This window comes from Corvus brachyrhynchos, unplaced genomic scaffold, assembly GCF_000691975.1.
Source record: "Corvus brachyrhynchos isolate BGI_N302 unplaced genomic scaffold, ASM69197v1 scaffold200, whole genome shotgun sequence".
Classification (NCBI taxonomy): domain Eukaryota; kingdom Metazoa; phylum Chordata; class Aves; order Passeriformes; family Corvidae; genus Corvus; species Corvus brachyrhynchos.
In genome coordinates this window covers 6,901,494-6,922,860 of record NW_008236184.1, presented here as the reverse complement: position 1 = coordinate 6,922,860, position 21,367 = coordinate 6,901,494, and the positions used below count along the sequence as shown (strand labels likewise).

At 48.3% G+C, this 21,367-nt stretch overlaps 4 protein-coding genes across 7 annotated transcripts in view; 3 read left to right on the top strand and 1 right to left on the bottom strand.

The window, feature by feature from the left end:
* Window positions 1-6: 6 nt before the first annotated feature.
* Window positions 7-3,729, top strand: PDCD7 (programmed cell death 7). The gene is made up of 5 exons (XM_008637613.2): window positions 7-37; window positions 1,126-1,264; window positions 1,594-1,830; window positions 2,447-2,534; window positions 2,905-3,729. Exons 1-5 carry the CDS (start codon window positions 11-13, stop codon window positions 3,020-3,022), a joined length of 609 nt encoding a protein of 202 aa, XP_008635835.1. The 5' UTR covers window positions 7-10; the 3' UTR covers window positions 3,023-3,729.
* Window positions 3,730-4,560: 831 nt separating this feature from the next.
* UBAP1L (ubiquitin associated protein 1 like) lies at window positions 4,561-15,419 on the top strand. The gene is made up of 6 exons (XM_008637603.2): window positions 4,561-4,809; window positions 7,206-7,357; window positions 8,662-9,402; window positions 10,320-10,529; window positions 13,346-13,447; window positions 14,330-15,419. Exons 1-6 carry the CDS (start codon window positions 4,794-4,796, stop codon window positions 14,462-14,464), a joined length of 1,356 nt encoding a protein of 451 aa, XP_008635825.2. The 5' UTR covers window positions 4,561-4,793; the 3' UTR covers window positions 14,465-15,419.
* A 154-nt stretch (window positions 15,420-15,573) lies between these two features.
* Window positions 15,574-21,367, top strand: part of RASL12 (RAS like family 12) — an 11,958-nt gene continuing 6,164 nt past the window's right edge. For 2 of the 4 annotated variants that reach the window (XM_017736413.1, XM_008637593.2), the window contains exon 1: window positions 15,574-16,178. The gene's annotated coding sequence lies outside the window, so the exon portion shown is untranslated. The other 2 variants (XM_017736422.1, XM_017736404.1) reach the window with 2 other exon arrangements.
* On the bottom strand, window positions 17,979-19,549 carry KBTBD13 (kelch repeat and BTB domain containing 13). Its single transcript, XM_008637582.2, has one exon. The coding sequence runs from the start codon at window positions 19,547-19,549 to the stop codon at window positions 18,167-18,169; it is 1,383 nt and encodes a 460-aa protein (XP_008635804.1). The 3' UTR covers window positions 17,979-18,166.

Here is a 21,367-nt window from a genome sequence, read left to right as displayed (position 1 = left end):
GGCTAAGTGCATGCAGGAGGTGGAGGAAAAGAACCGGGTACGGTCCTGAGCGCCTGGTCCTGCCTCTCCTCGGGGCTCCAGGACAGCGCGGTGGAGCGGGGTTGACCTGCCGGTAACGGAGTCACGGCGAGCTGTGCCTGTCCCGCACCTGGCTTTGACCGCTGCGCTTCAGTGGGTGCCATCGAGGTGCTGCATGATTTCAGTATGCTGAGAGGTGTGCTGTTTCCAAGGCCTGCAGTCCTGCTTCTTCCTTAGAAGTCTTGAGCAGCTCGGTTTTGCCCTCATATTCTAGGCCTTGACATGAAATTGGGGTTTAAGTTGTTTCTGAACTCTTGGAGGTTTTCCTCTCTGGTTCCCAGTTTCAGCCTACCCATACAGCTCACAGCTACCCTGTGGTGGTCAGTGCTGTTTCAGTATCCATCAGCCTTGCCTCCTGCTTTCATCCTTCTAAAGCTTGTGGTTTGCAAGCTTTTTGATCTCATCAGGAAGTAAAACATCTCCAAAGCAAAAAAACCCACCTCAAATTAGACTCGTTGGGAAGTGCTGTAGGCACCTTTCTGTTAGTTTTTGGCTAAAGAGCTCCCTTTCTGCTGGTTTGCTGCTGGGATGGTCCAGAGCAGCTGCTGGGGAAGGGTTTGTGGTCAGACTATGGCAGGTTAATGGTCTTTAATTGCAGAACTGTGGAACTGGGATGGTTTCTGTTTATTGTTAGATATTTTCCCTAAATTTCTGTGGTTAAAGGCTCTCAGGCTTTCACAATTCATAAACCATCTAGGAAGTGTTCAAAAATGCCTGGATGTGGCACTTGAGGACATGGTTTAGTGGTGAACATTGTGGTGCTGCTGGCTTGACAGTTGGACTTGATGATCTTTTCCAGCTTTAACAATTCCATGATTCAGCCCAAATGTATGAGTCCCACGGCATTCTTTTTTGTTTTCTGAACTCTGTGGTGTTTTGACCTTTTTTTCATAAAAAGGCAAGGCTGGATGGTTGACTTGACTTACTGCTAATTACTATGAAGTCACTCTGCTCTCTGGTGCTTTGCTAATCTCTGAAAATACCATTTGATTCTTGTCTTCAAGGAATATTTCACGCATCTTGTCTGTTTTTTCCTTCCTTTCATAGGAACGAGAGCTGAAGGCTGCTGCTGACAGTGTCCTGTCTGAAGTCCGGAAGAAGCAAGCGGACACAAAGAGGATGATGGACATCCTGCGTGGGTTGGAAAAGCTTCGGAAACTGAGGAAAGAGGCTGCTGCCAGGAAAGGTTAATTACAAGATTGATCCAAACTTTTTAAATTGCACACGCAGGAAATAAGATGAGGGTGCCCTGTGCTGACTAACAAGGTGCAGCTTCAAAAAGCTGTCCCTTTATTGTGATTTTAATTACAAGAATAGGTACAAAATGCTGAATTCAGTGTTTGTGTTCCTATGTTTCCAAGCACTTTCTAGAAGAAGGATTATTGCAGTAAGAATTCCATCTGTTAACAAGGTTAAGATCATGTTCCTCTGAGATTCTGCCAGCTCTGCTCTCAAGTCAGGTAACAAACCCCCTTCTGAATATGAAAACTTAAAATCACTTTTCTTTCTGTTCAGGTGTCTGTCCACCCCCCTCAGCAGATGAAGCATTTGAAAATCAGGTGGAGAGTCTCAAAACATTGCTCAAAACTCGCACAGAACTGTATGAAGCTGAGGAAAGAGCATTAAGGGTTATGCTGGAGGGAGAACAGGAGGAGGAAAGGAAGAGGGAAATGGAAAAGAAACAGAAGAAGGAAAGGGAAAAACTACTACAGCAGAAACTGGAAATGGATTCCAAGCTGTTTGGGGATCCAGGTAAATTTTGCATGCTGTTCTTAACAGTGGTTTTCTGTACCACATCCCCATCTCACAGACACTGGATTTGAAATGCAGGCACAGATCTGGTTGAGAAAGGGATCATCCACTGGAGTAATTTATGGTCTGAGAACGAGGGATAAACATAATGCTGTTAACACCTGTGGTGTAAGAGGAACTGTTGAGCTCTTTGACATGGACTGCAGTACATCTCAAGCTGGTTTCATAATGTTTTGCAAGAAGAGATTGTAGATTAAACTGAAGTGAGAATAAAAAGAATAGATTGAAGACTTCCAGAACCCAATAGGTGCTTTATTCTGCTGGTTTGGTAAGTGTGACTCAGGTAATCTGTAAAGATTCAGTGTCCGTATGTTCCCTGTATTTAGAGGGTGGAGTCAGGAAAAGTTTTGCTAGTCTTGGCTTTCCTCTGACAGCTGTGGTACGGACCAGGAGATGTGTAACATGTAAACAGTCCTTCATATATTATCTAGGGACCTGATTTCAGGTTACAGCTAGGCTGTAGCAAATGATTTGGCAAATCTGGGGCTTCTGAGACTCATTAGAATGGAAGGGTTTTCCGGATTATTAAACAGTTTCTGTGTCTGTGTTTTCACAGCTGAATTCCCGCTTGCCCATCTACTGCAGCCTTTCAGAGACTACTACTTACAAGCTGAACATTCTGTAGCAGCTCTAATCCAGATCAGGTAAAACCAAAGAAAGAATTTTATTATCAGAGATGACAAACAGTGTTTTTTGCAATTATAAATTCAATGCCCCTTTTGGTTTGTCAGCTTCCAAATATGGTTATGCAATGGATTGTTCTGGTTTTTTTCAAGTTTCTTGCTTGAGTCATATCCAACAGATGCTCATGTGAGGCAGAGTGCACTTCCATGCATGATCATTCCATTTAACACCAGAACATTGAATTTTCACATTTGTCTTTTGAAAAACAAGTTTAAGAGTAAAATTATAGAGGGTTTTGTGTTGATCAGTAACATCTATGTGGGTATATAATAAATCTTACCACCAAATAAATCCCAGCTCTCCTCTCAAACAATGCTCTCTCTGTTAAAGGCATGAATGGGATCAGTACTTGGTGCCAGCTGACCACCCCGAAGGAAGCTGCATCCCTCCAGGATGGGTTCTCCCAAGTCTCCCCACCAATGACACTTGGGCCACTGCTGTCAGATAATTTAGTTATAAATTATTTTAACTTTGGAGGACTGCTTTGTTATAATTACATGTGTAAATATGAGAGGGTCCAAAGAGGAAGTCTCGTCCTCTCTTTCGGCAGCCAGGTACTGGAATGTCTTTACTGGAACGTCTTGAAAAAAAGTTTAAGAATTGTTTTTGCTGATTGACTGTGCAGGGAATTAGCTGAGCAAGCCCAGAGCTGCCAGGCTTCTCATGGTGTGGAATTACAATCCTGCTGCAAGTTCTTGTTAAATCTCAATCTTAATAAAGGAACACTGCTGATAGTGGTATTTGTGCCAGTACTAATATCCCATTTTTAGTGGCTTTTGTCTTTATAAAGGATGATGAAAAACTTCAGAAATGAAGAAATTAAAAAAAATAAGACGAGATCATTAGTAAACATGTTTTTCTTCTTAAATGAAACATGTCAAGCATCACTGTCAAAATAGTTCCTGTATTTTTGGGTGTAGAGACAAACCTATTACAAGTTTAAACGAATCCTGAAGTACAAACAAGACAGGGTTTTTCAAGGTTGAGTAAAGCAGCTGCTGCTATTTTACTTTTGTGGACTAAAACTGATACCAAAACATGGAAAAAATTCCCAGTTGTGGTGAAATAGGTCCGATAGCCATGCGAATAAATAAAATTTGATGAATAAGCCTGCTGGAAAAAAACCTAATAAAATCTGATGTCTAACCTACTGCAAGTGTTTTGCCTATGTAGATATTTTTGTATAGGGACACATCACGTCTATAGTATTTGATTAAAAACCACAGCTTTATTTTGTAAGTTGGTTTTTTTTGTGTAGAACAAATAGAGAAAAAGGGATTTTTGGTTTTTTGTTTAAAGCATTTTCATGCTGGGGGAGAGATTTGTTTGAGTACTTTGCATCAAATACAACTCCAACGAGGAGAGAATTGTTGGGAAAAGGTTGTGTGAAGGAACTTCTCCCTCCTGCAAGGTGACAGAGGCATCTGATGTCAAAGCTTTCCATGTTCTGGACAGTTTTCTTGTAACTGTGATGGGCCATATGGATTTGGAGCTTTGCTGTTGTACGCAGATTGCTGTGGCACCTTTCCAGAGCTGCAGTCCTTATTCTTGCTTAGCCCCAATGTGTGGGAATCAAATTAATCTCTCCAGTGCTTTGCCTCTTGGCGTCACAACAGTGCGTAATTCATGCACGTCATTGCCTAAATTCAATACTTGAGCTTTAGGTGTAATGTTAGTAGTGTCCTCGCTGAACCTTTGCACTGGTTTCTGTCAGTAAGAGACGTGAACTAGTAGTTTCTGATAGAATATGAGTGCAGAAGTTTGCAGTTTTTGCTCACCTGTAGCACCCCAAAATACAGATTGCCATGAAGTCCTCTGCAGGTGTCATTCTGATTTGCTCTTCCCTACATCCTCCCATCCCTAATGTCACTTCCAGCATCTCATTACTCCAGACCCAAGGCCGATCCTGGGGAGTCTTCCCTGATGAAAACACACAAGTTCAAATATAAAAATAAAAAAAACTGCATAAAACCAATACAAACCCAACAGTTTCAGTTCAGGCAGCTTAGTGACCAGAGGATGCTCTGCTTCAACAATTAGGCTCCTTATACCATCAGCATGTCTGATGGAACAGGCCAACCACTTAAGCTATGATTATCTTAAAGCTGTCCAAGTCAGCTGCTTGTCTGACACTGCAGGAATTTAAAGAGCTGAGCAGTAGATAAGGAGGCAGAAAAGAAGCAGCCGTGTTCTCCCTTGTGCTGTGCGAGGAGAGCTCCATGAGTTCATCTGATGGTAAGGACAGCTTCATATTGCTAATAAACATAGGGCTTGAAAATGCCAGGGGAGGATCTACCTTTAGGTGTGTTCTGTGGTTTGTTCTGTGTATTTGCTCCTGTCTAGCAACATCTGCATTAAAATGTTTAATAGCTTTAGTGAGGAAGTTGTTGAAGCCACACATGGGGAGGAATGTTTAAAATCTCAACTCATAAAATACATGGGCACAGGGTGTTAATTAAAAAGCATGTTCAGACTTGATTCCTGTTTTTCTGAGTATAATATTTCCCACTGGTTTTAAGAACTTAGTGTAGCCCACTTCTGAGAGGGGTTGGCTGTGAGTTTCCAAGCCTCATTTGTATCCTATTCCTCCCCTGGTCCTGGTGCAGGTCAGGTTTCTCCTGCTGTTTAGGCACATCCTCTTCCTGATGTGAACTGGTGTGCACTGGTTGGTGTCTGCAGTGTGGAGGTGGGCAGGACTGGTGTGGAGAAGATGAGGTCAGAGCCCTTGTAGGAGTTCCCTTCTGGTGGGAGTCGGTGTTTATAACTGACCCTCTTTTATCCTTTTCTTGTAGCATTTTTGTTGTCATTGCTCCTGCCCCAAAGTACTTCTTGTTTTCTAAACTGTGGTTTTGGGAATTAACACTTGTGGGAACCTCTCTTAGAGCACAGTATTTATGCAGTGAAATACAGCAAAGTACAGTACCATCATCTCCTCATATATTTCTTAATTGTGGCTTCAGACACACACACTACCCATCCCAATCCCTTGAAGTACAATTTGAACCTGAGTGGAGGCATTCTGGGTGACAGATGCTGAGACACTCCTTTCCTCAGCACCCTGGGATTTTGAGAAGAGCCGGTTTACAGCCCAAGCTGCAGGGAAGATCTGTCCCCCTTGCATGCAGGAGCTGCTCGAGGAGTAGCAAAAAGCTGAGGGAAGGTGGCTTTGCTTACAGATGTTTTCGGGTGTCACCTTTGCCAGTGCTGACGTGGATTGTTCCATAGGCTGAGCCCTCTTAAGCTGAGCAGATGGCCTGGCTCCATGTGGGATCCCAACACGTTGCCTGTGTCGCATGTTAGTGGCAGGACATGTGCAGGAGCAGAAAGCTCGTTAGGGGTTCTGCTTGTGCAGAGCTATTAAAGGCTCCTGGCGTAAGCAGGCAAAGTGACAGCCCTGTTGTCATTCTGGTACAGCCAGCTGAGTTGCACCGAGTGATTGTACATGTTGACTGTGTGTGTCACTTTCTCTGGCCTGCAAGCTCTTTTTGAGTCCTTTGCCAACACAGGAAACTACCCTGAACCCCATCTCCCATTACAGACTCTCATTTTTGCATTAAACAGGCAGTTTTGTCATTCTTGTGTATATTCTTCTGCATATTTTCTTTTAGTGGTATGTTTATCCTTGTTGTCATAGAAGCTGTTTGTTTTTAAAGGAAAAAAGTGATTGGGAAAAGCACTTAGGGATGTCACATACATATTTACTGTGTGACCTGAGGATGAGTGCTGAGGACTTTGGGATGAGCAGGCACATACTGCCAGTACCAGAACTCGGTGGAAGACTGGCTACCAGCTCCTAACAGTTTATAATTTATAAAAGAAATTATTTTACACACTGTCATCACTGGGAAGCTGAAAGCTTGAGGCTTCATGCAGCAAGTAATGGCTTTTTACTAAACTGAGACATTTATAGACACCTGATGGCAACACTACTGCAGTAATATTTTCCCTGACACCATTCCCAGTTCACCAGCAATTTTTCTCTCCCCTGCAATTCCTGATCTAAAACCATCACCACACTTAAAATAAATGCATGGTTCCTGAAAGCTAATCTTAAAAATGGCTTGTTTGACATCCCCCTAATTCCCAAGCTTGCCTGATGCACCAGCCTCCTTGCCTGGCTCCCAGTTGGCTGCTGCCAGAAGGGATGCCCTCACCCCAGCTCCCTTGGGATGCTGCATGTGGTGGCTTAGCAACACGAGGCTGTGTGCATGAGCTCTATCACCACAGGTTGCACAGACAGGGGAGACCTGCAAGCTGTCCTCCTTGGGTGTGCTTTCTCCCTCTATGACTGTAATAAGTGCTCAATCTGTCCCCAGCTTGGGGAAGGGACCGTGCGATGGCACCAGAGGGAGAGGGAGAGACAGGAGGGATGGGAAGCAGCAGGGTGGGTATGGAGGAGAAAAATGCCCAGGGTCTCTGCCAAACGAAGCCATAAACTTGGTCAGGTCCTGCTGGCTCAAGTTGAGAATAGCAAAGGTTAGTTCAGACAAAGCTTCCTGCTGTCAGTAATTAAGATTTTGCCAATCTGTTTTTACCCAGCTGGCGCTTGAAATAGCTCATCTTTCTCTCCTTCCACCCAACTTAAGAGATGCTAGTCCTTCCTTTTACAGTTTTTGTTTCCCTCCCGGCAGCAAGAAATCAGGCAGCACCAATGAACTACCTGGATGAAGTTCCCTTCCGGATGGCCATGAGCCTCGATGGGGACTCAGAGGGAGAAATCACTTTAATCACTGCCCCAGACATTGAGGTCCCCGACTGCACTGACATCCTCATGAGCACCATGGTGAGTCCACACCCGGGTCACTGCTGGGGGATGCTCAAAGGGATGTCAGCAGTGTTCTCTTATGAAAGAAGGGAAGGGAAACCTCCTAACTGATCTCCTCTTCACTGTCTGGTTTGCAGCAGTATTGGGAGGAGGTGAGGATGATTTGTGGTGTGTGGCGGTGACAATGGGGTTGATTTGGGGTTGCTTTTTAAAATCCTTTCCAATCAGGAGGGTTAGGTCTTTCTGGGATAGGAGGACAAACTTCAGGCTCTGCTTCAGGGTTGTTTTCTACTCTGGAGTTACCACTGTCTCTTTTATTAATAATATCTATTACATATTTACCAATAAATCTACCAGCTATAACCAGGCAACACTACCTGTGCCGGCAGCATATATCTATTTATATATATATATATATAAATATATAAATATATATAAATATAAAAATAGATATAAAAATACCCCGTGTTTCTCCCTACTTGGAGATGATTTGGTGCTCCCCTCTGAGGCCAAGTCATTGTGCTGCTGGTTCAGGCTGATCCTTCTGGAGGGATGTGGGGGTGTTTTCCTCCGGGAGGCTGATTTGGGTCCACAACTGACCCAAGTGGCAGGAGCAGTAAAAACAGCATTCCTGGGCTCTGAATGTACTTGCCTGCCTGTCAGGAGGAGACCTTGTTTGGAGAGCTCTGGGACGGGCAAGACTTGTTTGTTCCAAGAAAACCCTCAGATTTCAGTCACAAACACACTTATATTTTAAGCTGAACTATGTGGAAATGACAACTCTGTTTGGGGACCAGCCGAGCCCCTGGCGCCACTAGAGAATCCCGTGGCTGGTTCTGCTTCTGCCCGAGGTGGCATCTTCCCTGGCCCATGTGCCTGAAGTATCTCTGCCAAGCACTGTTGCTGAGGGTCACAAACGAGCTCTGCCACCATCCTGGGGGCAGCCTATGGCTGAATGCAGTGCCTCTCTGCAGGTGTCTAAAACTGGGATGCCCACTTCTGTCTGCACCCTCCTACCTTCCACAGCAGTCAAAGTGACACAAACACCTCCAAGCATAAAACACTTTTCCAAAGAATTGTAGGTGCAACTCACAATAGTAATGACTTAATAGATAGACTGTTTTCAAGTATAAATTTGGGGATTCCCTATAGAGATGAGGCTGGCACTGCCCAATCCTACAGCCAACCCTAATGTTCAGGGAAATAGAAGCTGATATGGGAAGGCTGCAGCCTTAAGATGCCTTGTGGAGTTCATGGTTTGCTCCATGCCACGTGGTCTGGGTTTCACATGTCCTCACCAGCTTGCTCTCGCTCTTTCACAGCACGACTTCTCACTGGAAAGGAAAGTGCTGTACTGGGTGGAGGTGGCCTCTCAGCAGCAAACCTCCCGGCATCGGGTCACTTCCGAAGTCGTCCCCACAGCTCCCCCATGCTGGCTGCTGCTGGTGGACCCCACTGACACCTACGGGGGTCGAGGTCGGGACGGGGCAGTGCGGCGCTCCGTCAGCCTGAGCGCAGCCGACAGCGCCTACGGGCATGCCAAGGGCAGGGCGGCCCTGTCCGACACTGAGAGTGACACCTGGCACTCAGAGGAGGGTGAGTACTCGGATGATGAGTACTCCTCAACCTCTTGGGAAGAGAATGACAAGGATGAGAGGCTCCTCTCCAGGAGGAGAAGCTCTGGGAGAAGTGTGTCTTCACGTCCCGGCTTTTACCAGACCCGACCAAAGACATCGCCTGGCTGGCTGGAGCCCTCACCAGAGAACAATATCCACAGCCCAGCCAGCCCAGACCCCAGCAAGCAGAGAAGATCCATGGTGATATTTAACAACATGAAGAACGAGCTGGAAGCCGCCAGGAGGAAGCTGGCTGCTTTGGTGCATCCTTTGAACAGAGCTGCCACAGGGAGCAGGGGGATCCCGGTGCCACGGCTGCTCCCCCAGTGTCCTGGCACCAATTGCAGTGTCAAGTATGGGCCAGGTCCGCACATGTCCCAGTTGCCAACTCCGCCAGCCACAGCGGCGCCAATCCCTCCCATCAAGCAGCACAAGCCCACAGTACCGGTGAGCAGCTTCCTTTGCTGGCCCTTTGTTCATTGCTGTGAGAGGAGGGAGGTGGAAGGCATCGAATTGGTCTCATTTGGTGGGGGCTGGCCAGAAAAAGGAACCAAAATGGGGCTTTGGAAACACTGGACCCATGAGGAATTGCTGAAGTTTTCACAAGAAGTGAAGAAAGGGTTTGATTTTTCTCACTGAGGTTGAAAGAAGCTTTCTGGGTGCACATTTACTTGCTCTGACCAAAACATCTGTGTTTTTCCCAAGCAGGGTCTAATCTGATTTTCAATTGAATCACTAAAAAAAGAGTGAAATATGGGGGTTTTGTTCTCTTTTTGCTATGTTATTCCCTTCTAACAGATATAAGTGGGGTTTATAGGGAAATGTTCCCTTACAGTCATTATGTCTTTTCTGGGAAACTATGGACTTCATAGTCCTACTAGAAATACAGATCATTTAGTGATAGAGACAGTGATGTGAAAGGATGGAGTAAATAATACTCTGTCACCTTAAATCTGAATTGCACCCTGCTTTTAAGAAATTGCATCTAATCCAGCTGCTTGAGAGATTTAGGAGATGAATTACTGAAAACCTGCAATAAAGCCATCAGACACATAAATGACCAGGTTATTTATATGCATTTGCATTTGACATGGAGTATTTAAGGAAAGATTAAACACCTGTGTATTTGTACAACACCCAGCCTGAGCTGACCTGTATCTTCTCTGACCTGTATCTATAGCTGAGCCTGGATTTAATTAAGTCCAGTCTCATTTGATGCCCATTTGATGTTCCTTGTATGGGAATTTTCCTCTTCTGGAGAGAGCAAGGTAACCACCATCATTCAGAAGCATTGCCTCAACCTGGGTCGTTTCACTTCATTCCATGACCTGGAGCAGTAAGACCATCTGCTTTTTTCCTTGCAGTCCCTCAGCCCCTACACTTGCCTCCCCCCTGCCTCCACGCCTGGACGACCTCTCAGCTCCCACAGATCCCAGACGGATTCCTCGGCTGACCTGCTCTCTGCACTGAGCCAAGAGGAGCGAGACCTCATTGAGCCCGTCATAGCCCTGGGCTACCCCACCCACAAAGCCATCCTCACCCTCCAGAAGACTGGAAGGCAAAGCTTAAGTCAGGTTGGTGGAGCTGGCACAGCACTGTGAGAAAATTTGGTAAAGGAAAACTTGATTTTCATGGAGAAAGGGATGGCTGTCTACTTTGGGGTGGATTTTTGATGGCCTTGGCTTTCCACTTTGGTGTCAGACCACAGCTGACAGGGTTTTCCATGAGATTACACTTTTGCTGTAATAAAATAGCAATGAGTCGCCCTCAGCTTTTCAGCGCATAATCATGGCTGGTTTTGTTATCTGTTCAATCTGTTGTGTGAAGCATCATGTCCTTTTGAGGTACAAATTTTGCACCCATACATGGAAACTTTTTGCACATCGTTTTTCCCAGCTGTTGGATTTGTGTGATTATTGCCATGGCTCATCCTGTCAGAGCAGGACTGTGGCAATACCTTGGAGATTTGGTTGGGCTCTCTCCAAAACACAACTTCTCTGTGTTGGAGCTAGCAGGGAATCCATACAAGCACTGCAGTGGGTTCCCAGAGCTCTTTTCCTGAGGAACCCTCTATAATAACCTGGAATTTATTAAAACTATTTAACATGCAGCCTCTTTCTACCCCTGGTATGTGAGTACATCCCTGCCTGCTATGCTGCATCCTCATTCCTAATGTCTCTGCTTGTCCAGACAAATGTCACAATGGGCCAGGTGGGTTCAGAGCATCCATGACAAGAGGGAGGCTGCTGGCTCTGATTCCCTTGGCAAACTTGGGGCTGGACCTGCCCATCCCAGCAGAGGATTTTAGGGCTAAATTATCCAAGTAGCTCTTGCAGAGAGAGAAGGGTCTTAATCACAGCTGAGCAAGAGGGATATCCATGGGGTTGTCAAACCAGGGAGCAGGAGCAGATCCTGGCAGGGCATGAGCAGGCACGGTGCCGAGCAGCCACTGCCGGCTGCCAGTGTCCTTCCCATTCCTCTGGGAGTTGCCTCTGCTTCGTGGGCACAGAGAGATGGGCAGAGCCCAGCCCATGTTGTTTCATAGAGCCATGCGACGGTGTCTTGTAGCACCTGCTGGGTTCAAAACGAAGAAAGAGTGCATCTTACTAAGGATGGAAATGGGTACAGCCTGCTCCCTTCTGTATAAACACAGGGACTTCCATTCCCTTGGAGAAGAGATTACTGCACCAAAAGACAAGGTCTGCTTTCTATCTCATGCCTTCTTCACCGGCAGTTCCCATCTTTCCCATTTATGCCCAGTGCAGCCAAGATAAAGCCTGACCCTTCATGCATCTCTTATGAGTACCAAACTACCAAATTAGTCTAAATCTTCCTGGAAAATATGTTCCAGCTGAAGTTAAAAAGAAGACACATGGGTGCTCTTTGTTACTTGGTGGTGATAGAGGTTTCGATGTGTGACAATGACTACTTCAATTGTGAGGATTGACTGAAGTATCAGATGGTAGCCAAAAATTGTTCAACTTCCTTGCAGCGTCAAGTGAAACTGGCAGAGCCCACCCTGGTAGAGAAGGCAAGGCCTTTTGTAACCTTCTTTAGAAGCAATGCTTTCCTAATTTTGGTGGAAGAACTTCTCTGAAAGGCTCAAGCAGGACTAGTTGCCCCAGCATGCCAGAGGTTCATCATGTAGGATGTCATGGACTAAAAGGCACCATTGCATTTTGATCCATGATCATTGATAAATTCAAAATGCATCGTTGATCCATGGAGTCCTCAATGTACATATGAACTGAGACATGACAAAGGCTGCAGCTGGTCAGTGTTAAAAAAAATCTTTTTGTTTAGTCTTGAGGATATATATATATTTTTAGCGATAAAAAACATTGAGTTGACAAAGGCACCAATTTCATGCTGGGCTTGACCAGGCTGCCAGGATTGTCTGTGTTATGCTGTGGGTGAGCGGCTGTTCTGTCACAACAGGGGAAGAAAATACAGCAATGATCGGGGGTTGTCATTAGCCTGGTAACGAGAGAAATAATATCAGGTGAGGAATGCCAATGACCAGTGACTCCTTTCTGAGTTACTGCACTCCTTAAGGCTGGTATTTCTGAAAATCCCTACTCAACTGTTCAGCCAAAATAGATCAACTCAATGTTTGAGAGACTTTTTTGTCTTTTTCATGTGTTTTATGGTCTTTCACTGAGTCCTTCTCCTTGTCTATGGCAGTGCTGGGGAGGGCGGAGGTCTGTGCGCTGGTGGATCTGGGGAGAGATGAATCAGCTTCTCCTTGGATCAAGAAGCTTTGGAGAGACCTGTGGGATGTTTTTATTCACCCTGCTATTGTATAGCTCCTTTATTATTGCCTGTCTCATATGTTTTTGGACAGTAAGTGATTCTCATGGTATTTTAAAGATGCTGCTGGGAATTGTGCTGTCAGCACTCCAAGAACAACAAGGAAAGCCAAAAATAACTGTTTACTTTCTGTAATGACAGCACACAGGTCTCCCCTGGGGTGAGTTTTGCACTCAGACCCTGGAACAAACCCATGGGTGACTGAACCCTGGTGCATCAAAGGGATGTGGGGTCAGCTGAGTGAAGTCATCCCACTGGGACAGGCTCTGCCTCACCCTGCAGCCTGGAGGCCATCGCTCTGTATCTCACATGTTCACATGTCTGGTTTGCTCCTTGTCCTCTCTCCACCTTGTTCCCATTCCCTCCCTGGGAGGGTGAAGGGAGTCCAAGATGTTGTCTCCCACTGGGAATCCTGAAGATAGACAGACCACCCTGGCTGAACATTAGATGGGAACCAGCAGGATGGTGGTGGCTCATGTCCCCCTCATGGTGTGTCCCTGGGAGGTGGCAAAAGGGCTCCTGACTGGCGTTGCTCCCCATGCCTGCAAGGCTGGATTAACCTGACTGTCTTCCCCTGCAGTTCCTGAGCTACCTGGGTGCCTGTGACCGGCTGCTGAAGCAGGGCTATGAGGAAGGGCAGGTGGAGGAAGCCATGGAAATGTTCCAGTACTCGGAGAAAAAGGTCGGAATGGAATGGTACAGCCCAGCACTTTGTGCTGTGTCCTCCAGGCTCTCTTTTCCAGTGGGCTGCATGCTTCCCTCTGCCTCCACAGCCCCTCCTGCAGCCTCGTGGAGGTTCAGACCTCTGGAGCAGTGTCACCATAAGGACCCCTGGGGGAGGACACCTGCTCCTTCACTCTTCTCCACCCTTCCTCTCACCCTGTTGTGCAGCACAATGCTCACTCAGCTCCTGGACAGGGAGTCCCCTGTCCTAAGCCCACCAGCACTCATGCTCTCTCCTGCCCTGCCAGCTCTCCCTTCTACCCCCATGGAGGAGAATCATGGAGAACTGGGCATTTGTCTCCATCATCAGTCTCCTCCTGGGGGTAATGAAGAGTCTGGGGAGATAGAACTGCATGAAATCTGGCCTGGCACTGTTTGCTGGGATGCCGATGCCTGTAGGATTGCCGTGGAGCTCCCTAGGGCAGTGGCAGTGGGAGGGCGCCCGGGTCTTGGTGTTGGGGAGGGGTTTATTTATTGGGGACGCAGCTCTGGTGTTGTGGCACTGGGGCCCAGCCCGAGCAAGGCGGGGAGCAGGACAAATGAATTCCAGCTGTGCTCACTGCCATTCCCTGCTCTCTTTATAATACCAACAAACACTGCATGGAATTGATATAAACGTTATAAGGAATAAGTGAAGCTGGAGGCTGACTTTATTAAGTATTTCTTATTTAAGAAGTTTCAGTGCTACCAGGGATATGTGTGCCCTTGATCTGCTGTCATGGTGATACAACCCAGCCAGATCTTCTGGCTGCAGCCTTGTCCCACAGTAGTGCTTCTGCTGCAACCCCATGATACATCCATCCATGATAACATCACTCCTGTCTTCTCATTCTTCCTCCAGGCAGCTGAATTCCTGCATCTGTTGGCTCAGTTTAATGATATGGGCTTCCAGCAAAATGAAATCAAAGAAGTTCTTTTGCTTTGTGGGAATCAGAGGGAGAGGGCGCTGGAAGAACTTGTGATGAAAACCCACTGAGCAGCATCCTTGAGCAGTCACAGCTTCCCGTCTCCACACCAGACCAGAAGGACTCAGGTGATTCTGCTGCTCCATCCCCACCCCTGGAAGTACCAGACACAGACCTTCACAGCTCTGCCTTGGTGTCTCATTTTGTGGACATCCATCATAAGAGTGCTTGTCATTCAGGCACCGCTTGATCATCTCAGCTGTTCAGATTAGATGAAAGAAGATCCAAACCGCCTTCGGCTTAGATTTTTGCAAAACCCAAACCAAACCATAGTGTTCTTCCTCCACCTGGGATGATGGGAGTCATGTTTTCAGCTACAATCAAATGAGGATTCTTAAGAGATTATATAAATCAACAGAAGAAATTGTTTTCCTAAAATTTGAAGGCTCCTGCAGGAACATGTGTTGGTCCTGGCTTGGGAAGAGTCTCAGCTGACTTAGTCATGGTTGAATACTGTAATTGAAATCCACTTTGATCGCATTAGCTTCTCATTTTAAACCAGAAATGTGAGAAAAATACACAGTTCCATTTGGGTAAGGAAAGAAAACAGGTTGCCCTTTGAAATACATGAGGTTTATCCAGTGTAGTGAAAAATGGTAGAGGCAAAGGTTTGTCCTCAGGCAACTTCATGAAATGAGAATAGAGAGATGGGGAATTGCTCACTGCCCTCATGCTCTGCCCAAATCAGGAAAATTCAGGGGACGCTTCCCTAAACTGTGAAGACAGTGGCTCCAAATGAAGTTAAGCATGAATGTCAGTGTCAGGAACATCTGGATGCCCAAGGGAATTTCTGTATGTAACTGAATGACAAAGAGTGGGAGATTCGGATCACTGTACAGGATGCGTGTCTTGGCTTGGCAGCGGAACAGTGGACAGTGTTTTCACATAAAGTATGTTATTTTCCTCTGAATTAGATACAGATGTAATTTCTTTGAGTAAAGATGCTGGGGGGGGGTTCTTCTGCAACATGTTTGTGTCTTTTTCTGTCAGGATGCCAACTGGCACAACCCAGCAGAGAAAATCCTTAGTTGTATTAGTATCATTTTTCCACTGTATCCTTCCAAACAATCTCACAGCTCAGTATACTGCCATCAAGGTAAAACACCATGTCCCTTCTCCCTGGATCTCCAGGTGGGTGCCAGACAACAACAGGAAGGTATAGCTCTCCATGGCTGCCTTCATTCTTGCCTGGATGCAACAAGGAAACTTGGCATCCAGGTTTTGGGGGAGTAGACCCATCCATCCCCAAGGATGCTTTATTCCTGCTCTTCTTTAATGGCATTGAAATGGAAAATGCAGCACCTTGTATGTCCTAGGCAGATATTCCTGGGGAGCTCACAGGCTGACCTCCCAGCCCTGTTTTTCCTCCTGCTTTCCCTTGGTTATACAAGCTTTTATTTTTGATACGGACCTTATAAGGCAAGTCCATCTACAGACAGCTTTTCCTTACATTCCCCCTTGCCAAGATGATGTCACCTTAAAAACGAGACTTGCAAAAGGTTAAACTGTGATTAGGCAGATCGCGTCGCCTCGAACTGTGATCTTTGGCGGAGCAAACACCGTGAGGATGGAAAGGGGAAGATAAGGGTGCTGTGCTGGTGCCAGTGGTGCTGGATTCTGGTGGAGCAAAGCACACTGGCAGCGCCAACTCACTGTGCAAAGGCTGAGCAGCTTCTCGCCCTCCTTAGTGGCTTGTTTGGTTCTGGATCATTGTTTCTTGCAGAGGTAAGAAATGTATCTCTTTTCCTCCCTTTGCATCTAAAATGATTTTGTGTTACTTTCTGGATCACAGCCTGGATTGATGGATGCAACAAATGGCTCTTGGGAGCATCCGTGCCATAGTCAGCTGCCTGCCAAGACTCACGCTTTCCCTCAAGTGCTACACTTAAAATCTTAAAACCTTTTGCATTTTGTTGACAAATATCTTTGTAAACCCCTGAACTGTCAAAAAGCGGTATGTGGAGGTGGGGAGGAGGTTGTATCACTTGATGTCAGAGATGGAGGGAAGAGGTAAGCCTGCCAAGTTTTGTGGTCTAGGGTTGGCCACACAAGCCCAACATAAATATTTTAGTAACAGAATTATTTTAGCTTTATTTTAATGGATGTTTAAGCTGTTTGTTCAACTTAAAATTGTTTTAAAGCAATGTTCTTCCATGTGCTGCTCTCAGGAGAAGACAATGTGAAATGTTAATTGGCTTTGTCTGGGAAGGGGACAATGATTTGATTTGATGGGTTCCTGTAACAGTCCATCCAGGGACTGCAATGCTGCTCAGCTCACAGTGCCCACAGTGCAGAGCTGGGACAGGTCCATTCGTGTCCCCTGCCTCCCCCTTGCCACCACCAGACCTGCAGCTCCACCGGCAGCGGTCCCCTCATGGGTGACAGCAGGGTGGTGGCCTGGCCCAGTGGCAGAGAGCAAATGGGGACAAGGCACATCCAGTGGTTTTCCATCTGGCTGTGGGTGCAAGATGGGGTTTTCTGGTTTGTTTTGATTTGCGGTTGCATTGAGTGGATTTATTCTCAAATGCGGGAACTGTTTTGAAAATGCTGAGACTTGGCGAGGATCAGCAGCGGAAGTATTCGAAGCATTCTGGCTGGTATTCCCTTCCGCTCCCTCCCAGCCTGGACAGCACAGGCAGCCCAAAGCCTGCCCCATGGATGGGAAGCGAGCTGAGCCGGGGTCTGGGTTTGCTGCTGCATTGGCCCCTATGGTCACAGAGGGGAGCTCTGTGCTCCCCAGCCATCCCCAGAGCTGGTCTTGAGGGCTGTCAACCCTCAACACTGGGTGGTGGGATCTAATGGGAACAGCTCCTCTGGCTGTGGAGCTCTGAAAGCCTGGTATCACCATGTAATGGTGCTGCTACCTCTCCCTCCTTTCCTTTTGGCACCCTCTGTACTACCATGCTTTGCCATGTCCTCAAAAGACCCTGACTTGTCTCAAGTGAGTCTCCGGTGAGAGCCAGCACTTGCCAGCCCACTGGGGCTTGGGAGGGGTGATGGATTGTTCCCAGGTCCCAGAAAACCCTTGGCACATTAAGCACCTGATGCCCAGGAGCTGCTTTCCTTCACTCCCCATCTTCCCTCCTCCTCTCAGGACCCTGCTGCAACCACGGAGAATTCCCAGGGGAGTGCAGGGCTGCGTGGGAACCGCACTCCCACATATGGCTCTGAAACGGAGCTGCAGCTGAAAAAGCATTCAGGGGCAGGAGCAAGTCCTGACATAGATCCCCGTTAGGAGGTATTTTCCTTCAGAAGCATGGGGGAAAAGAAACCCCAAACCTAAGAGTAATGAAAAACACAGTAATGAGAAGCTTTTCTATAGTTTTCCTTTTAATTCTGGCATGTAATGAATGATTTTCCATTGAGGCAGAGAGGAGGTGGAATGCTGCACACCCTCAGAGTGCAGTCAGAATAAATAAATCCCATGTTTGCACCTCTGTGGTATCTGTCCTCTGCAGAAGCCACAATGTCCTGCACACAGCTGACTTGTGAGCTCATGGCTGACAGGACTTTGTGCCCCTGCAGGGCAGGAAGAGGCAGACAGCAGCTGCCCTTTCCGTCTGGCAGGGTCTGATGTCACCTCCAAGGTCCAACATGATGCATCCCTGGTCCTGAGCACAGCTCCATGGAGGAGGAGAGGAGCCCAGGGGAGCAGTGAGTGCAGAGCTGAGGCCTTTGCAAGGAGAGCATCCTGACATGGGATGGGGGATCAGCTACGTTGCGATGTCATGGTCACGTCTTGGCAGCCGCAGGAGGAAGGTCTGCAGGGAGCCACTGCGTGGGAAACCTGCCCGCTCCTTCTTCTGCTTCCAGGTCTCCTCTTCCACGGAGTAGAGGAGCGTCAGCATCTTGTTGACGGTGTAGATGGTGTCACCCCTGACGACAGCGGTGAAGAGGGCTCCCTTGCTGTTCATGAACTGCCCAGGCAGGGCGCTCCACTGCCGCGATCTCAGGTTGAAGCAGTCGATGACACAACGCAAGAAGTCGTCATAGGGGCCGTTGCGCATGATGTAGAGGTTGTCACGATGGGCCACCATGCAGTGCCCGTAGCTCTGGTGCCGCTTGAGCTCGGTGACGGGAAGCCACGCGTCTTGCTGGGTCTCATACTCATAGATGACAGTGGTGTCCAGTGGCTGCCACAAGCAAACAAAGATCTGCCCCAAGGCTTGGGCACAGGGCGCTGCCGTGCTCGGCTGTGGCAGGTCGGAGACGAATGTCCAGGTGCTGGAGGCCAGGTCGTACCTCTCCACGGACTTGAGTGAGATCTTCTCATACTCGCCACCAATGGCATAGAGGTAGCCCTCGTGGCCCACCAGCCTGACGTCGTAGCGCAGCTGGTGAGGGCTGGGGAACTCGCTCCAGGTGTTGGTGTCAGCATCATAGCAGAAGCTGCTCTCTACCACCTGCTTGTTGGCTCCGTAGACGCCACCCACAATGTAGATCTTATTATCCATGGTTGCCATGCCGGCTAGGAACGTGCTGGCACTCAGTGGAAGGCAGGAGAGGGTCCTCCACGTGTTGGTCTCCTCGTCCAGGTAGCAGATAGTCCTGGAGAGGTCCTCTAAGAACTCGAAGGTGGGTGTGTGGGCTCCCACTGCCACAAAGGTGCTGGGTAGGAGGGCTTCCACGTAGGCCAGCAGGTCATCAGAGAGGCAGTCCAGGTACTCCTCCAGCTCAGTGTAGCTGTCCCTGATGTAGAGCGCAGCACAGTGGAAGAGATCCAGGAGGCCAAATATGGCAGCGGCTTGGTACAGCAGGATGCAGTTGTCAGAGTTGATGGAGTGGATCAAGTACTTGGCCAAGGGCTTCACCTGCAGGAAGGCAGCACATTCCACTGCCTGGAAGGTCTCCTCGCTGCCAAGGATGGGCCTCTCACCCGCCAGCACCCGCAGCATAGCGAGGAACCCGGCTGCACTCAGCTCCCCCAGCCCGATCTCCTCCTGTGTGCTCTCCCTCATGCCCGAGCGGAAGAGGGCACGGAAGTACTCACTGCTCTCCACCAGCAAGGTCTTCTCCACCGAGAATGACTGCTCCTCCACCCGGATACGCACCCGCTCCGGGGGCCCTGCCTGGGAACCTCCCTCCTCTGGGGTCATTCTCTCCTGGGACCTGAGCAGCTCTCAGGGGTGGGGGAGCACCCGATGTCCCTTTGTGCCCAGTACAGCCCCCTCCGGCCTTCTCCACTCTTTGATGCCTTTGCTGCACTGCCCAGCGGCCTTGTAATATAAATACCTTGGGCTAAAGATAGCTGAGCTTGTGACCGGGGCCCTTCAAAGGTATCCGCCAGGCTCAGCTGCCCACCCAAACTCAGGCAGGGTTCCAGTGTCACCAGCCAGCGCTGGGCACGGCAGAGGTGCCTGGATCATCCCATGGAGTATGCCCAGCCACTCAGGAGAAATCAGGTTTTATTCTCTCCACTTCCAGGCATCGTCCTAGTAATACCCTAAAGGAACAGTCCCCAACCTGGGGAGGGCAGCACACTTGCTGGGGAGAGCATATGGCCACACTATTTTTTTTCCCTTAAAACATGGAGTTTACAGCCCAGGGAGGTAAACGACATCAGCAAATCTCATTGCCACCCACCTCAGCCATGGGAAAGGGACTTGGCTCTTCCTCAAGCGTTGCCATGGGCAGGGAGAGACCTTCCTTTGCGACCTGCCCCACAGCAGCATCTGCAACATCCATGGCAGCTGCAAGGAGCCGTAAGCCAGCCTGTGCTTCACCTGGGATCTCATGGTGAGAAAAAGGAAGTGCAGCAACCAAAAAACCTCCCCTCTGGCCTCAGGGCTTGCCCAGCTCCCTATAATACCTGGCAGAGGAGAGAGATAAACCCCTTTTTACTGACACACAGGCTGACAGTGAGGAAAAGTGTTACTTGTGGCACATCACTTGTTTGTGTATGTTAATCACAGCTTTTTCTGGCTAGAAATCCCATTTCACCTCTGCCGTGGGGTGCCAAGGAAGGCTGACAACAGGGCTCACCTGGGGGCCTCTTTCCTGGATCTCCCCATCACTACCCGTGATTAGTTTTCAACTGGTGTTTTGGTTTTGATGAATCATTTAACCTGAGCAGCCCATCCCGTTGAAGGTCTATTTTTTGCTCCCTCCTTAACCTCCTCATCCCAGCAGCTGGAAACTTTCAGGGCAGTGCATGATGGCAAAGCTGTTGCCTCAGGGTCATGGCCTCAGCAGGTTTCCCCAAAAGTGTGAGTTTAAGGGAGAAGGGGAGAGTTTTGCACTTGGACCGCTGTAATTGATCCTCATGGATACCCAGCTTAAAATACCATGTTTAGTTCCAATTGCTTTTAAGCACCCTAGACCTGTGTCCAAAGGGAGTCTGGGGTCAGAGGTCCTCAGAGGGGCTCTGCTTTCCACAGGGGAGTTATCCCTGTGATCCCCATCCTCCCCATCCCTGGGGCTTGCAGGGACTTCCACACTCCCAGACTATTTTGGGAGGGTTTAAAAATATCCTGCCTGTATTAACGGACAATATTCCCAAGGGTGCAGCAGCCCCGCATGGCCACGGAGCAGCCTTCGCTCTCCAGCCTCGGCTATGACCCCTCCCCGCAGTCCCTCGGGGCCGGTCCAGGGGCCGTATCCTGTGGTCCCGGCTGTTAAGCCCTATCCCAAATGGCTGTGATCGCCATGACAACGCTGACTTCAGCCTCTGCCACCTACTCAGGCTCAGAGCCACTGGGTGCCGGCTGATGGATTGGTGCGGGCACTGGTGAGTACTCCCCGGCCTCCCTTTTCCTCTTGGGACTGAGTCTTTTGGGTGGGAAAAGAGTATTTTTCTCCCTCGAAAGACTCTGCCGGCAGCAGAAGGTGTCTGTGCTTAATTGCATCCGAAGGAGCCGGGCAGGTGGTGGGCAGGGTGGCAGGACAGGCAGCTCCGGGTGCTGCTCCTGCCGGCC

Bases quoted from the DNA above. Each gene is read 5' to 3' on its own strand.
- KBTBD13 (XM_008637582.2), bottom strand. From the start codon at position 19,549: ATGACCCCAGAGGAGGGAGGTTCCCAGGCAGGGCCCCCGGAGCGGGTG.
- PDCD7 (XM_008637613.2), top strand. From the start codon at position 11: ATGCAGGAGGTGGAGGAAAAGAACCGG. The intron at 1,831-2,446 runs GTAAATTTTGCA...GTGTTTTCACAG, and splicing joins CAAGCTGTTTGGGGATCCAG to CTGAATTCCCGCTTGCCCAT. The intron at 2,535-2,904 runs GTAAAACCAAAG...TCTCTGTTAAAG, and splicing joins GCAGCTCTAATCCAGATCAG to GCATGAATGGGATCAGTACT.
- UBAP1L (XM_008637603.2), top strand. The intron at 9,403-10,319 runs GTGAGCAGCTTC...TTTTCCTTGCAG, and splicing joins AGCACAAGCCCACAGTACCG to TCCCTCAGCCCCTACACTTG. The intron at 10,530-13,345 runs GTTGGTGGAGCT...CTTCCCCTGCAG, and splicing joins GAAGGCAAAGCTTAAGTCAG to TTCCTGAGCTACCTGGGTGC.